Consider the following 17,036-nt stretch of genomic DNA (forward strand, 5'->3'; position numbering starts at 1 on the left):
GTTCCTCCTTGACATGTCCCCCTCCGTTTCTCCTCTTTATTTTTCCCCTCATGTCTCTTCACATACGACTTCATGTATCTCCTCCTGAGTGAGCTCTCATGGGCTTCCTCATGCATCCCCTGTCTCAAGCAGCTATTCTTTCTTAAATAAGTTTGAGTAGAGGTGCCTTGTCTTCCTTTGTCTGGTTGAAGTTTTGGTGAACAACGGTTTGTTTTCATCCATTTCAGAGCCAGTTGGACTCAACTGTGACTGGTACAGGGCAGCTTATGAGATTCTCCCATGCAGTTTTTTTTTTTCTTGACTTACAGATAAAGATTTTTTAAAAGGCATTTTCATGGAGGGCTTTTTATATAATTATATCTCATTTTATTCTTCAAAATATAGAATAGGTCTTCATTTCCCAGGATTATAGATCTACTAAATCTGTGTTTCAAACACAGATCTACTGTGTTTGAAATGAATCAGTCTAATCTATCTGCACAGAAAAGACTTGCTTTCTCCCACAATTAAGCAATGGAGTGAATCACACACACAATTAAACCAATCAATAAATATTTTCTGAATTGAGACATAAGTCCAGTAAAAGACTAATACTGATTTTGACAAAGTTCTTCACTTTATGTAAATCACATTGACTGCAATCATTCAGTGACTTTTTACTGAAAAGCATGCCTTACCTGTGCCAGCATATTTGTCTGTCATATTGATATCAATATCCAATTTCAAATTCAGCATAGTCCTAATGACATCATCACTGCCTTTCCCAGCTGCCCACATGAAGGATGTTCTTCCCTCAAGATCTGAGTCATCTTTTACAGAAGGATGTTTCAAAAATACTTCAACTGTTTCCTGAAAAGAGATACCATTGAAATTAACATTAAAAGGAGTTTATAACAACAAGAAACTACTGTGTCTCATTTAGCTGTTTATGAAGCAAAACAAAGCTTTATTTTTCCTTTTTATGTTTATATAGAGTAATAGCTTAACAGGAGCATTGTATTTTCTGCTATGTCCTTTTCTTCTTTAACATTCATAGCTGTATCCTTAATTATGAATTTAACACTGTCATTCACTATATACTATTCTTTTTATTGTCAAACATTATGGTTTCATGATATGGAAATGAAAGACACTGCAGTCACTGTGAGGGAAATGATGGGAAAAATATTACAGACATATCATTACTGTAACATTACAGTGCTGAAATATTTTTCCTTTAGAACACTTTTACTGCCATGTTTCTTTTCTTTTCTTTTTTTTTTTTTTTTGCTTCAAATATGAATATGACTGTACATGTTTATGTTTTTGTTTTCCAAACACTAGTAAATTGACCATATTAAATAGGGACTTTTGGGGCAACATAGACTCTTTATTCCTACCATTTATGAGTAACATCAGGTACTGAATTAATGAAATGTAACAAATCAAAAAAGGATTACAAAATTCTCTATAGCTCAATCAAGACTTTCCACTGTGAATTTGCATATAAGAATCTTTCTTTAAATCAAAAAGAACTTTTTCCTTGAAATGCCAAGTTTATGTTAAGCTCTCAACAAACAAGTTCACTTGTTTAACCTGCTTCTTAATTCTTTGTAAGCCTCACAATAAAGGGAGAGGAAGGAAATCACCACTCTAAGAAAATGAATTACAGAAGATTTTCTCTTTTCTCTCCAAAAGCTTATAAATGCTGTGTATTTAACGGTTAACAAAAAAACTATTAATAGCAATTGACACCCTAAAAAATGAAAACTGAAAAAAGTAGTGTTTATTTTCTTTTTCTTCCCCCAAAGTGCTGGCACTATTTTGTTTTCTCCCCCATGTGACCCCAAACAGAGCTCTATCAGAGTGCTCTAGATAGGACAAGAATTCCTCAGATGTGATACCTCGCTCAGACACTCAATCTAGATTCAAGGTTTGTAAGAGCCTATGTCTTATTTATTAGTTGAATTTGAACACAGTGTTTTTGTAAATTTGGGTGCCTATCTAAAATACCAATTTATCTTAAAAAGATCTGGATAGAAATAATAAGGAATAGAAGCATTAAGTCTTCCACACAAAAACAGCATGTGTTAGTAGCTTTGTGTATGCACATTGACCCCCACTGCTTCTGGTACACATGGCTACTCATTAGCCCAACAACTCAGCACCCTACCAGAACTCTGCACTGCTTGAAGTCCTGCAAAGTGAAAAGCAGTACGAAAGCTGGATCTCTTTACTAGTAAGGCACAAATCTTACAAACACAAATCAGTAATTGTATTTTTCCAATAAGTTTTAACAAATCAACCCTTCTTTTAACCACTCTTATTTTCCTAGTCTTTTTAATGGGAAAAAATTGGAAGAAAATCCCAAACTGCCGTAAAAGTAATTTATTCAAAATAAAGATACCACAACTTGAAAACAAAAATAATTGAAATTTGAATTGAATGATTAAGAAATTAGAAAAAAAATTTTCACTTCAATTCTTCATTTATTTCCTCATGAAATACTGCTTGTTTTACCTTTATAAAAATGGAGAAAACAAAGCATAAAACAACAAGGCTGAAAAGCAACAACAACAAAACTTGTATCCTTTAATTCTATGCTATGAAAAAATTGAAAAATACTAAAAATCCCAAAAGAAGACATAGAAATCCACATTTCATTTACTAGGTCAATCTATACAAATATGTGAAAGAGAAATACATTGCCCTGGACATTTCAGAAAAAGAACACCAAAATTCATGGAAAAATTCAAAAGAAGTAAGTCAGTAAAGTCAGTACTTATTTAGTCCTGTAATCTGCACTCTAAAATCAATACTAATAGAGCATCTGCCTTCACTGATGAAGTTCAAAAGAAAAATGGATGTTTTTCAGACCTTCTGTGGAATTCATAAGCCTTGTATAATAAGCAGGGATAGGTCAGTCTAGAAAATGCGCTTTACCTCAACTGAGTGCCAGCTAGGTCTCTTCAGTATTAAAAAGGAAGGAAAAAAAAAGACAAAGAACAAGGTATGAAGTTAATTAAAACTGAGAGTAACTAAATCATTTATAATGAATACAAATGATCAAACTTCCTTCTTCTTGGTATCGACCGAGAAACATCTCATTTCAACTGAGAAGCATACTACATCTGTCCAGAATTTGGGCAACTTGTACAGAGTAACATGGCTCTCAAATCACACATATATATGATTTATACTCGATTTAATTTATAGTATATACATATATATATAAACACCACTGCCAAAGCAAATATGGATGTGTCCACTCAGTGGGTGTGTGGAGTGCAGTAGTGGGAATTACTCACAGATTTGTATGCATAGGAGAAACAAAATCAAATAGAGGTGCACAGAAACAATCGAGTGGGAAAAGAGTACTCCAGAAAATACAGGCAGGCGTAGTAGGTGCCCTTGCAGGAAACATGGAGACTGGAATCTTCAGATCACCAGTTAAAAGCCTACGTATGTGAATGAGACTCTTCTGTTCGTTATTTCATGTTATATGGGAAACGCTACTTCCACTGTAAGCACACAAAAATACAAAAGAATGTCTGATTCCATCACCTAGTCTGCTTCCCCATAAAAACCTAAAATATGTCAGGTTTGGTTGGCTGCCAAGATTAAAAGGCAGTAACAAAATGAAGTTGTTTCATACAACTGAATCCTACAGAAACTCAATAGGAAAAATAATTCTACAGGAATATATCAATACAGAAAAGAAAAAAAAAAGTATACTGAGATAATCACTAGATTGCAAATTAAAACCTCTGTCTTCTGTCTTTCCCACAAGTTTGATGCAAACTAGATTAAATATTTCAGGCATTTGAGTCAGACATTTTACAATTTTAGAAATATAACATGTGGGTAGACAAGTGAGACCCACATTAGTGTCTCTGTTGAAGAACAGGCTACAACATGAGCATTAATTGGATAGCCCCTGTAATAAAGAGAGGTTATGAATAATACAGTTGAAGACAGAGAGATTAAAACAGAGTTCTGAACTTACTACACATGGCATAATTCAACTATGAGAGAAAAAGGAACATGAAAAAAGCCTTCTCATCATTTCAGTGCTTGAGAATTGCTAATCGATGATCAGCAACCATTAAAGTGCTGGATCAGTACAACTTAGTTGTACTGTATCTCATTTGGCTCTGGACAAAAATTATGTATTTTACCAAAACACTAGTCCATTTGAGAAACCAATTTTCTCTCTGTCTGGAACAGCTAGCCCACTGATAGTGAACACTGCACTTTTTAAAATATAGTGTTCACGTGGAATTGTGACAAAAGATGTTTCCTCTTTAACCATACTTTTTGAGACAAGGGCTACATTTACAATAGCAAATATTAATAAGTTAAATACTTTTTGAAGTCAAAGACTGGTTTGGATAGTATTAAAGATATAAGCAGCTGTACAAATACACATGGGTGTTCTCTCTCTAGATACCCTGCAAGTTCTTAGATTTTGCTATAACCAGTCTCAAAAAGGAAATGCACTGTAAAAGAGTAGGTATTATTCTCTTTTCTACTAAAATTTCTAAATTATTATTGTGTACCCTGTTGCAAAAAAGTAGATTAAAGAGATTTTGTTTGCAAAATGATATATTTTTAAAAATCTGTTTTATATTTTAATAATTTTAAAACAACCATATTTATATTATCTAATTAGGAAAGCCCTAAATTAAACTCATGCAGACAACATTTAATATTATTTTAAAAACTAAAACACTTTGTACAGTGTAACTACAGTATAGAATAAGTTACGTCATAAACATTACAGCAAAATATATTTACTTTATATTTAGGACCTGTAACACTTACAGCAAAGTTGCTTTGTGCTGCATAATGTAGTGGTGTTGCACCTTGACTGTCAGATGGGATAGTTCCAAATTTGTTTCTTTCTAGTAAGAGATGTACAATCTGTGCATGACCTGAGAAAAATAACATAATAAAAACATATTAATCAAATCCTAAAGTTAAACATTTCCCTAGGCAAGACAGAAGAAAATTAGCTTCAATAAATAATAGTGTTTGTGTTGCAGCCAGAACGCTCTAAACATTAGAAGAAAGTCATAAGACTTGTTATTTGAACTACTAAGCGTCATACACACTTTCTTCCTGATAATGCTCTAGTTCCACTTTCTGTATCTTCATTTTTGAGGGGCATCTGTAAACCATAATGACTATGAATAGGAACATGGAGAAGGATATATTTTGCATTTATTTTAAAAGAAATTATTAGAGCAGAAAGAGAAATCATTAGAGAAATCAAAGATTTCCCTAAACAAAAAATCCAGTAGTAGTTGGTGAGACAACTGCAATATTAACATTATAATGAATGAGACGGATATTTTCAAAGAAATCTTCGCAGTGAAGTGAACACAGACTAATTAGGATGTGCAATTTTCTATCTACTTTGCTTAAATGGTAGACTTAAACAACATTAACATTTTCACCCTACAGGATAGTGTTTAACAGAAATTAAGTGGGGATTCTTTAGTTTGGTTTTATTCAAACAAAATTTCCAGTGAAGATGTATAGCAAAACTTGGAGTATATTCTACTACCAGTTGCCCTCTCTGCAATAAATATGGAAACAATAAATTGATACATATAACTCCTTCCATCAAAATAGATTTGAATATCTTTAGATTAAAATTATAGATTTTGGGTGAGATGGATAAACACTATATCCACATCACAAATAGGAAAACAAAAAGATACAATATTATTAATATTAACTGGAGCTGGGCAAGGGCAAGGGCAAGGGCAAAGGCAAGAAGCCTTAAGCTCTCCTGGAAGAAGCTCCAGCACTTATCACCCACTCTAGCTGGGTGTAGCTGCTGCTAATGAGCTGTCTAGGTTGCCCCTGATTAGAGGGAGTTGGGGCTTTTGATCCAGGTAACCCTTGTTTAGAGTGGGTCAAGTACCCTGTGAGTCTAGTAGGGAGAGGTCTATATAAGAGCTGGGCCTGGAGTGCAGCTAACAGCTAGTGAATAGATACAGCAGTTTATGCAGGAGGAGTGCAATTAGGTGCAAGAGGACATCTTTCTTGTTCCACCCCTAGTAGTGCCCCCTTTCTCAAACGTGGTTATAACTCACCACAAAGCATATTTGCCTGTAGCTGTTGGAATTGCTGCACCAGCTGTGTTGGAAGCTTCAGCCCAGACAGAGCCTTTGACAGCAGATGCTGCCCTATAGGTTTCTCCAGAAGGCCTGGACTGATGGTCAGTTCTCCTGCAAGTGATGTGCTACTGTTGACAATTTGTGTCAACAGTCAAGGAGTTGCAGAACGAAGTGACTAGACTGCGAAGCATATGAGAAAGTGAGCAGGAGATAGACAGGGTGTTCTTGGAGACTGTACTGCTCCAGGAGTCCCAATCCTCTGCAGCAGGGGTGTTGCTGGAAGGCTCTCTGCAGAGTGAATTAGTACAGCACAGCACGGGAGAAGAAGGCTGGAAACTAGCTGCTTCTTGAAGAAAAAGAAAAAAGGCCCCTACTCCTCCTGTAGCCTTGGACTTACAGTTGAAGAACCAGTTTAATACACTCCAGGATGAGGGGGACTCCAGGATGAGTCAGGTGTAGACCTGACTTCAAGGGAAGCAACTGGGCCCTCAGACCCTGTACCTTGCGCGAACACCCAGAAGAGGTGACGAGTGGTTGTAGTGGGTGACTCCGTGCTGCAGTGGACAGAGCCGCAGCCTATCTGCCAACCTGACCCCTCCTCTAGGGAGGTTTGCTGCCTGCTGAAGGTGCAGATAGGAAAGGTCACTGAAATGCTGCCAAGGCTTGTCCACTCATCAGACTACTACCCTCTGCTGCTCTTTCATGTGRGTGCTAATGATATCAAGGGTAAGCTGGAAACAACCCAGCAAGACCTCAGGGCTGTGGGCATGGTGGTCAGGGGTCTGGGAGCCCAGGTGGTCTTCTCATTGGCCCTGCTGATTAGGGGGAGGGATGGGAGGAGGGGTAGACAATTTTTGCAAATTAACAACTGGCTGCGCTGCTGGTGTTGGCAACAGGATTTTGGATTCTATGATCCATGGAACATGGTTTGAAGATCAGCAACTGGTGGGAACAGATGGGATTCACCTTACCAAGCAGGGTACATGTGTATTTGCCAGTAGGTTGGCCAGCCTGGTAAAGAGGGCTTTAAACTAGGTAGGAAGGGGACAGTAATAGAGAGAGGGCAGCCAATAAAACCCAGCTCTGGTTGGGGGGCATCCAACAGGTGCATGCAGCTGGGGATGTGTATATGAGACATGGCAATGGGGGACCCCCCTACACCCTTCTTGGGAAACCTGCAGGCATGACTACCTCTCTGAAATGCCTGTACACCAATGCATGCAGCATCGGGAATAAACAGGAGGAACTGGAGATCTGGGTGCAGTCATAGGGYCATGATCTCATTGCAGTCACAGAGACATGGGGGGACAGCTCACATGGTTGGAATGCTGTCATGGATGGCTATGTGCTTTTCAGGAAAGACAGGCCAGGAAGACGAGGTGGTGGAGAGAGCAACTAGAATGCATTGAGCTCTACCTAGGGGTGGAGGAGGAGGCAGTCGAGAGTTTATGGGTAAAGATCAAAGGGCAGGCTAACATGCAGGACACTGTTGTGGGTGTCTGCTACAGGCCACCTGACCAGGAAGAGGAAGTCAATAAGGCCTTCTACAGACAACTGGAAGTAGCCTCATGATCACAGACCCTGGTTCCTATGGGGGACTTCAACAACCCTGATATCTACTGGAGGGACAACGCAGCAAGGCACAGACAGTCCAAGAGGCTCCTGCAACGCATTGATGGTAACTTCTTGTCACAGGTGGTGGAAGAGCCTATGAGGAAGGGTGTCGTGCTGGACCCTATCCTAACCAACAGAGAGGGACTGGATGGAGATGTGAAGTTTGGGGCAGCCACGGCTGCAGTGACCATGAGATGGTGGACTTCAGGACCCTGCAGGAAAGCAGTAAGGCAATAAGCAGGATTGCAACCCTGGACTTCAGGAGAGCAGACGTTGGGCTCTTCAGAGACCTAACTGGTGGAGTCTCATGGGTTAAGGCCTTAGAAGGAAGAGGGGGTCTAGGAGAGCTGGCTAGTATTCAAACATCGCTTCCTCCAAGCTCAAGAGCGGTGCATACCAAGGAGAAAGAAGTCCAGCAAAGGGGGCAGGAGACCTGCATGGGTGAGCAAGGAGCCCTTGGCCAAATTCAGACAGAAGAATGTGGAAAAGGAGACAGGCCACTTGGGAGAACTGTAAGAATGCTGTCAGAGCATGTAGAGATGCAGTGAGGAAGGCTAAGGCCCAGTTGGAATTGAGTCTGGCAAGGGATGTTAAGGACAATAGGAAGGGCTTCTTCAAATACATCAGCAGCAAGAGGAGGACTGGGGACTACTGAATGGGGCGGGAAGCCTGGTGACGAAGGATACAGAGAAGGCAGAGTTACTGAATGCCTTCTGTGCTTCAGTCTTCACTGCTAAGGGCAGCCCTCAAGAGTCCCAGAGCCTGGATGTAAGGGAGAAAGTCTGGAGAAAGGAAGACTTTCCTTTGGTCAAGGATGATAGAATTAGAGATCTTCTGGGCAAGTTTGACACCCACAAATCCATGAGCCCTGATGGGATGAACCCACGGATACTGAGGGAGCTGGCAGATGTTGTTGCCAGGCCGCTCTCCACCTTTGAAATGCCCTGGAGAACTGGAGAGGTGCCTGAGGACTGGAAGAAAGCCAGTGTCACTCCAATGTTCAAGAAGGGCAAGAATGAGGACCCAGGCAACTATAGGCCAGTCAGCCTCACCTCCATCCCTGGAAAGGTGATGGAACAGTTCATCCTGGATGTCATCTCCAGGCATATGGAGGAAAAGAAGGTGATCAGGAGGAGTCAGCATGGATTCACCAAGGAGAAATCCTGCTTAACCAATCTGATAGCCTTCTCTGATGGAATGACTGGCTGGGGAGATGAGGGGAGAGCAGTGGACGTTGTGTACCTTGACTTCAGCAACGCTTTTGACACTGTCTCCCATAACATCCTCCTAGGCACGCTCAGGAAATGTGGGTTAGACGAGTGGCCTGTGAGGTGGCTTGAGAACTGGCTGAAAGGCAGAGCTCAGAGGGTCGTCCTCAGCGGCATGGAGTCCCGTTGGAGGCCTGTGGCTAGTGGTGTCCCCCAGGGCTCAGTACTGGGTTCCATCCTGTTCAACGTTTTCATCAATGACCTGAATGAAGGGACAGAGTGCCTGCACCTAGGGAGAAATAACCCTAGGCACCAGTACAAGCTGGGGGCTGACCTTCTGGAGAGCAGCTCTGCAAAGAAAGACCTGGGAGTGCTGGTGGATGACAGATTGACCATGAGCCAGCAATGTGCCCTTGTGACCAGGAAGGCAATGGTATCCCAGGGTGCATTAGGATTCTGCGTCTAGTTCTGGGTTCCCCAGTACAACAGAGGCTTGGAGCTACTGCAGAGAGTCCAGCGTAGGGCTACAAAGATGATCAGAGGACTGGAGTATCTGCCCTGTGAGGAATGGCTGTAAGAGCTGGGCCTCTTCAGCCTGGAGAAGAGAAGACTGAGGGAGTACTATAAGTACTCCATAAGTATCTGAAGGAAGGGTGTCAAGGGGATGGGGACAAACCCTTTTCAGTGGTGCCAAGCAACAGGACAAGAGGAAATGGGCAGAAATTGAACCACAGGAACTTCCGTCTGAATGTGAGGGTGAATTTCTTCACTAAGAGTGACAGAACACTGGAATAGGTTGCCCAGAGAGGTTGCGGAGTCTCCTGCTCCGGAGATATTCAAAGCCTGCCTGGATACAACCCTGTCTGACATGCTCTGGGTGATCCTGCTTGAGCAGGGAGGTTGGACTAGATAATCTCCAGAGGTCCCTTCCAACCTTACCAATTCTATGATCCTTTCATGTGCTTTCCTCTGTAGACATATTAAATTCAAAGTATCTTGATGATTTGATATTTAAATATATGTTGTAGTCACATAAAGATACTCCAAATCTTGCATGAGGCTAAAACAGTCAAATTTTCAGCTTATTACTTCTGCACTGTTACTTTAAACTACTTTAGGATAATCAAAAAAAAATCAACAACAACAAAAAACAACCCCACAGGTAAAGCTTTCCACTAGCAGTAACCTTTTAATGAAAACACTGACAATAACAAAATGTAGCTGTGTACTGGATATAGTCTGCAGCTTTTATAAAAACTCTAAGAAATAGTGGGCTAGGCAAACTTTCTTTTGTGGCATGGCAGTTTCAAGGTTTTATACGTACAGAAGTATCAGAAATGAGAGGAAATGGTCAACTGGGGACAAAAAGGGAGAACTGCTACTTGGGGATTTTTTTTTTTCCTAGGGATGCATAATCAATGGCTTTAGGTTGTTCAGGAAGCTTCTTTCCTTTTAGCAATTTAGACAAGCCTGGAAACACAATACCACGCACTGTCCCTTTCTAACAGAAACCACTGAAATGACAAGAATTAATGTTCGTGTACTCTTCCCATCTCAAGACTGAAAGAACTGAATTGAAAGAGGCACACCGGAAGAAGCTGGTTTTGACTGCATCCTAGGAGGAAAAACATGGGAGTACAGAGCCTGGGAAAAAAAAAAAAAAAAAAAAAAAAAAAAAAAAAAAAAAAAAAAAAAAAAAAAAGCTGCCTAAACCTTCAGAGCATAAGACTAGAAAAATGTTCACTGAATTCTGTACTCAGGACAGGATGCCTACCTAAAGTATCTTTCAGAAGAAAGGTTTGAGAGGGCTGAAAACAATGTGTACTTTGTAGAAGAGTAAATAAACCTGTTCAAATATTTTATTTAAAACAGATACAACTTGACTGAGACTTTTACATATCTTCAAAATATAAAAGATAACAGGAACAACAATGTCGTTTGATGCAGCCACATGCAACCTATCACCTTTAACAAAACATTTGTGGCTGTATTCCTGCACTTTTTAAAAAACTCCTAATGTTAACCCCTTTAGCAACATTTTAGATTCCTYGAGATCTATAACCAACACTCAATATAGAACTTAAAAACAACTTCAAAACTTAATCATTATTTACTGACAAGTTCCTCACAAGCATACGCTACTGAGGGACCTTAACAACTTCACAAAGTACTCTAGAAATTTTGTCATTTCCTCGTGCTTCCGCCTTTATTCTACCTAATCCATTTTTCCAAACAAAAAAAAAACTGTTTGTTGTTTGGAACAAACAAACAAACAAAAAAACTTCTGGGTTAAATACAATCAGCTTCAAATCATAATAAATTCTGTTTATTGCAAAAAAAAACAAGCGATAATGACCGTTTCTCTGGGAGACCAATCTTAGGGTATTCAAAATGTCTGATAATTTCTCCGTGATAATTTAGTATCAGCACTTGAGTGGAAATGCAAATTTGAGAACACTTTTGCCTGACTGCCTTTTTTTAACTAAACATAATTGTACTGCATGTATATTGTCACTGGAGCTGCAGTAATTCGTTCCACTGAGCAATCGGATTTTTTTGTTGGTGTTTTTTGTCTGCAGTGCCCCAAAGGGTCATGGGGAAGAGTGAGAATGTTTGAAGGTTCTTTTCTTTTTATCTAGCACACAGTGTTTATTCTTTCCTCCTGCACTGAAGAGGACAGAAAATATGAGTTTAACTTTTAAAATCATTTTATCTTTGTGCCTGTCATGTTATGGGTTGCATTCTTCTGTATTTAGATTATTTCTATTTAATTATATCTGTAGCTGTTTTGCAAAGATCTAGCTTTTTAACTTGTAAGACCAAACAGTACAGAATTCACATACACAAGCTTATAATCTACACAGCATCTGAGCCTCAAGCTAGCAAAATGAACAGAAAAAAAGCTTTATCTGAATCACCACCACCAACATAAAACAATGAAAAATCTAACTGAATCACGTTAGGAGAAGCCAGAGTAATTTTTGGCATTAACGAACACATTTGCTGTCTTATAAGGGCCATGCATTCTCTTCCTCTTTAAGATGACACTAGTAAAATTTAGCAAGATTTCCTGATAATAAGCAGAGTTAAACCTGTCTTTTTGTGTTTTTCATAAAAAATGACCAGCATATCATGAAAAAAAGGAATAATACAGGCAGCCTTACAGGCTGGAGGCCAGCTGGACAGAAAGTAACTTTGCAGTAAAGGACTGAAGGTCGTGGTGTACAAGAAGCTGAACAGCAGTCAGCAGTTTGGCCCTGTGGCAAGGAGGACAATCACAGCTGGGCTGTATTAGCAAATGTACAGCCAGTAGCTTGATGGAAGTTGATTCTTCCCCTCTATCCAGTACATGTGAAACCATATCTGGGGAATGCTGTCCAGTTTCAGGCTTGCCCGTACATGAAAAACATTAACAAATTGAAGGAAGTCGAGAGGAGGAACACTAAGATAGCCAGGGGGCTGCAGCACATGACATATAAAAAGATGAGAGTTGAGTCATTCCAACCTTAAAAAGGCTGAGGGGAGATCTCATTCCTCTCTACAGCTATCTAAAGGGAGAACACAGAAAAGATGGATCCAGATTCTTCTCAAAGGTGCACAGGGATAGGACAAGAGGCAATGAATGCAAGTTGCATTAAGCTCCCATTAGATACTGGGAAAATTTAGTTCACCATGAGAATGGTCAAATACTGAAAAAAAAAAATGCACAGAGAGGTTGTGGAAACTGCATCCCTGGAGATATTCAAAATAGGATTGAACAAGGCCCTAAAAAAATTCAACTAACCAGACCTGCTGTGAGCAGGAGTTTGGGCTGCATGACTTGCTTGTGCACACCAAACAAGTAACTAACAGATACGTAGTTTGCACAGCCAAATCCAGACTCCGTCTATAGGTTTTCCAGGAACTTCAGGATGCCTGCTGCTGCTGGGGAAGGGCAGATGCTAGAGGCTTCCAGCAAACTCTAGCTGTGTCTAATGACTCTTTCAGCTCTTCCTGACAAAGGGTGCTTTGACCTTTTGCCTTCAGCTGATTCCTGACTAGAAAGTGTCAAGAACTCATTCAACTGGTACTAGGGAGAGATCTAGTAATTGAGACACCTGCCAGGACTAGAGTGCCATTCCCAGAAGCAGCAGTTTCCACAACAGTTTGCGCAAAAGAGTGAATGGACAGGGCTGGAAATTCTGTTGATGGCAGCCTATGACTGCTCAACAACGGTGGTGATGTGCCACAGGGCAAAGTCCCCAGCACCAACTGAAGTAACAAACCCTGGCACACAGAGGACTCAACACAAACAGAAGTCCAGAGGGAGGATGCAGCTCTCCAAGTCTTGGCCTGCAGAGAGAGCCCAATGACTCTTGCATTGCTGCGGCAGGAGTTGGTATCCTTGCCTGCAGCTGGAGCGCTGTGATTGAGGGTCTGCATCACCAGGTTAAGGAGCTTCTGCAGGAGGAGAAGAGTACTGGAAGGGCCAACCACGGGTGGAACACAGATGAATCTGTTATTCATGAAGAAAGAAGAATTAGTTAGAAACGTAATAATCAGTAATATCTTTGCTTTGAGGTACCATGGAACTGTGAAGTTCCTGAGGAGAATGAGGAGTAGCAGAGTACAGTCCATGCACTTCAGGCAAGCAAAGCTTGACTTATTTAGGAAACTGGTAAGTGGGATCCCATGGAGGCAGCTCTGAAGAGTACAGGAACTCTGGAAAGCTGACAAGCCCTCTTGGACAGCATCCTCCAACTCCAGGAATGGTCCATTGCAATATGCAGGAAAACAAACAGATATATCATGAGACTGACTTGGCTGAGCAGGCAACCCAAGACGGAGCTCCAATGCAAAAAGGTAGTATACAGGAGACTAAAGAAGGTACAGTTTACAACAGAAGAGTTTAGAAACATTGCTTGGATGTGAAGAGATGGTATCAAGAAAAACAAAACTCAAATGGAGTTGAGAATTCCAAGAAACACCACAAGCAACAAGGAGAGCTTTTAGCTCTCCTTTACTAGGAAAAGGCTGAGCATGGAAAACATGGACTTATTGCCGTATGGGGCTGGTGATTTTGTGACAGCAGTAATGGAAAGGGTGGAGGCACTCAGTGCAGACTTTCCCTCAGTCTTCACCAGCAGGTTTTCCCAGGTCTCTGTGCTTAGAGAAAGGATTCAAGGAGGGGAGAAACTACCAGCAGTGGAAGACGGAAGTGGGGGAACTACCACCAAAGGAAGACCTATGGCCTAYAGCACCAGATGGGCTGCATCTAAGGGTGCTGAGAGAACCAGCTGATGATCTTGCAAAGCCACTCTCAGTCATCTTGGAAAGATTGCACCCAACTTCAAAGAAGGCCAAAAGAACATTCTGGAGAACTGCAGGCCGGCTGGCCTCGCTTCAGCCCCTGGGAAATTCATGGAATAAGTCATCTTGGATGACTGGGCACGTGAAGGAAAAGGAGGTGACTGGGAACAGTCAGTATGAATTTACCAAGGGTAAATCCTTTAAATTTTACCTCTCTTACTTTATAGCTCTTGAATTCCCTTCCTCCAGTTTCTTTTTATGCTGTTTATAGGCTTTCAAATTTATAAATCTATTTATATGCTTTAAATTACATAGTCAGTACATGTTATTCCTGAACATTTCAAAGTGCAACAAAAAATTAACATTTGAATCACTGCACAAAAAAAGAAAATGCAACCTCAAGAATCAAGGACTCAGTAAGATGAATGAGCTTACAGTCTCAGCAAGAACCAGTAGACAGTTAAAACATCCTCTAACACCCTTACAGTTATTTATAGCAGCTGACGACCTGATCCACTGATCGTCAAGTTTTTAATGCCTCACTGGAGAATGGGAGACTGGTAGCTTTTGCTGAATGATAAGTCGTTAGGCTCACGAAACCGCTTACTTGATGTTGACAGATTACTTTTCTGTACAGATTTTTAAAAAGCTGAAAAAGCAGTGAATGTTTCCTCTGGAGTCCACATACTCGTATCTCTCTCAATCAAGTTTTCAGTCATGACATGAAAAAGTATATACTGATCCCCCCCGCTTATGGACTCCCTCTTTGCCATGGCAAATACAATGCTTCTATGTTAGGGTATTTACCATAAAGGTAAAACATACAATGCAACAGCATGCAAATGTCACATTAATATCATAGCTCATGTGTATATTTCTTTTGAATATGGCACTGCTGATATGGAATAAGCTTTAAAAAAATCCCCAAATAAAATATTCCTTCCTCACATCACCGCTCTGATACAAGAAGTCCAAAAGTAAAATGAAGGAAAATTAAAGGAAAAGAGATATCACAAAAGGCAAATGGACTAAYATGAAATCATGTAAGCAGAGGAACAGGTAGGAGTTGGAGCAAATACCCTGGTAGATGAAAAAAATATCTAAATTAAGATCTGAACAAAGTAGTCACTGGAATAACCAGTAACAAAATCTCTGTTGCAGCCACATAGTCTGCCATTTTCTCTTCTTGTAATATCTTTCTTTCCCAAGCTGTATGCCCAACAGGAATGGTCCTTCCCTGAATAATTTAGGATCAGAAGATATCAAATCGCATGATTTAATCCAGAGAAATCTGATATTCTTTCTATACACTCCCACTTGATGCAACTGTATCTTCTGCAGTTTCTCTCTGTTTGTTCTGGTTCTCCTTGTGGTAACTTGATAGTGTTCCACAGTTCTAATGCTTTCAGTATCACTATCTTCAAGACTACTCTAAACAGATTCAACCATAGACCAATATGCCTTACTTGGTTGCTTGTGCTAGCCACAGCAGTATACAACATCAATAATGAAAGGTTTATGTGGGCACACTTCATCCTTCAACGTGTAATTCACCAGATGGATATAGACCCCTAGAGTATCTGTTTTTTTAAGTTCTACTTTCCTGAGAATCTGATTTATGCACAAACACCTATGCAAGAACATGCCCTAACTGTTCTTAATATAACCTGCTGAGCTAAAGCATTTTACAATGCTTTGGAGAACTTCAAGATAAAAAACACTCTGCACATGACCATCTAATATTGGTACAGCAGAAACCAATTATTATTGTTCTTACAGATTAGTTAGCACAATGCCAGACTAGAATTAAATAAAAAACAGAGACAAAGATTAAAAAATATAGACAATTGATTATTGACTTTTGCATTCAGTCAGTTTACCAAGCAAAGCTGCCCAGTGAAGAGGAGTTCGAAACAAGTTGTCGTAAGACGTCACATTGCAGCCTTCGTAAGAGGTCAGGACATCAACAACAGCTACATTCCCATCAGCAACAGCAAAATGAAGGGGAGTTCTCCCTTCGTAGTCTTGCCAGTTAAGCAGAGATTCTGTAGGTGCAGCTTCCTTTAAAAAGATTAAAAAAACCTAAAAATGTKTATTCTGAAGAGAAAAACTATACCCTCTTCACAAATTTTTTAAGTTTTAGAATAAGAAGGAGATAAACTGTCCATATTCAGCAGAAGACAGCTGTACAATCAAATACTTCTGTTATAACATAGGTGATTTTCAAATATTTTTGTGTGTGTGTTTTTTTATAGGTGCATCTCAATTATTGTACAAGATTTGATTTTTGATACACACCCTGTGATCTGTAGTGCAAGTGGTTTCTTACAGAGGAGCCTTAAAAGGCTTGCGAAAATAACTGTATCTTCTTAACCCATTTTCTAAGTTGAACATGATCTATATATCTTCACATTTTTCTCCTAAGACACTCTACTTTTGCACAAATTTTTCTTACTGTTTTCATCACAATACTTTTATAACATCTTAAAACCCCATGGCTATCAGAGTATTCCAAAAGGAGATGTTAAGGTATCCAGCTGGCAGAATAGAAGAAAGAAAGAATTTCCAATTAATGTATCTACTAGAGGCTGAATTTTGAACAGAAAACATCTTTAGAAGCATTGTGGTTAGACATTTCATCAYATAAAATGGACATAAACAGTTATAACTTGATTTTTCACCCCGTTTTCTTAAAAACAAACAAACAAACAAAAATACCACCAAACCCTCACACTAAATTACTTTCATGTAAGGCCTACAGCTATGTAATTTCACATTATAGTAGTTTCCTCTCTCATCAACTTTATTCTACAAAGAT

The 17,036-nt window shown here is 39.8% G+C and overlaps 1 protein-coding gene across 1 annotated transcript in view; it reads right to left on the reverse strand.

Annotated features, from left to right (window-relative positions):
- The window catches only part of INVS (inversin), a 101,425-nt gene that overhangs the window by 28,867 nt on the left and 55,522 nt on the right, over positions 1-17,036 (reverse strand). Inside the window, exons 5-7 of the mRNA XM_085306805.1 lie at positions 16,099-16,279; positions 4,804-4,913; positions 678-849 (exon numbers count right to left, since the gene is read on the reverse strand). Coding sequence (XP_085162931.1) covers positions 678-849; positions 4,804-4,913; positions 16,099-16,279 — 463 coding nt within the window. The remainder of the gene's footprint in view (positions 1-677; positions 850-4,803; positions 4,914-16,098; positions 16,280-17,036) is intronic.

The sequence above is a fragment of the Rhea americana genome, unplaced genomic scaffold, assembly GCF_003343005.1.
Source record: "Rhea americana isolate MKP2758 unplaced genomic scaffold, rheAme1 scaffold_248, whole genome shotgun sequence".
Lineage (NCBI taxonomy): Eukaryota > Metazoa > Chordata > Aves > Rheiformes > Rheidae > Rhea > Rhea americana.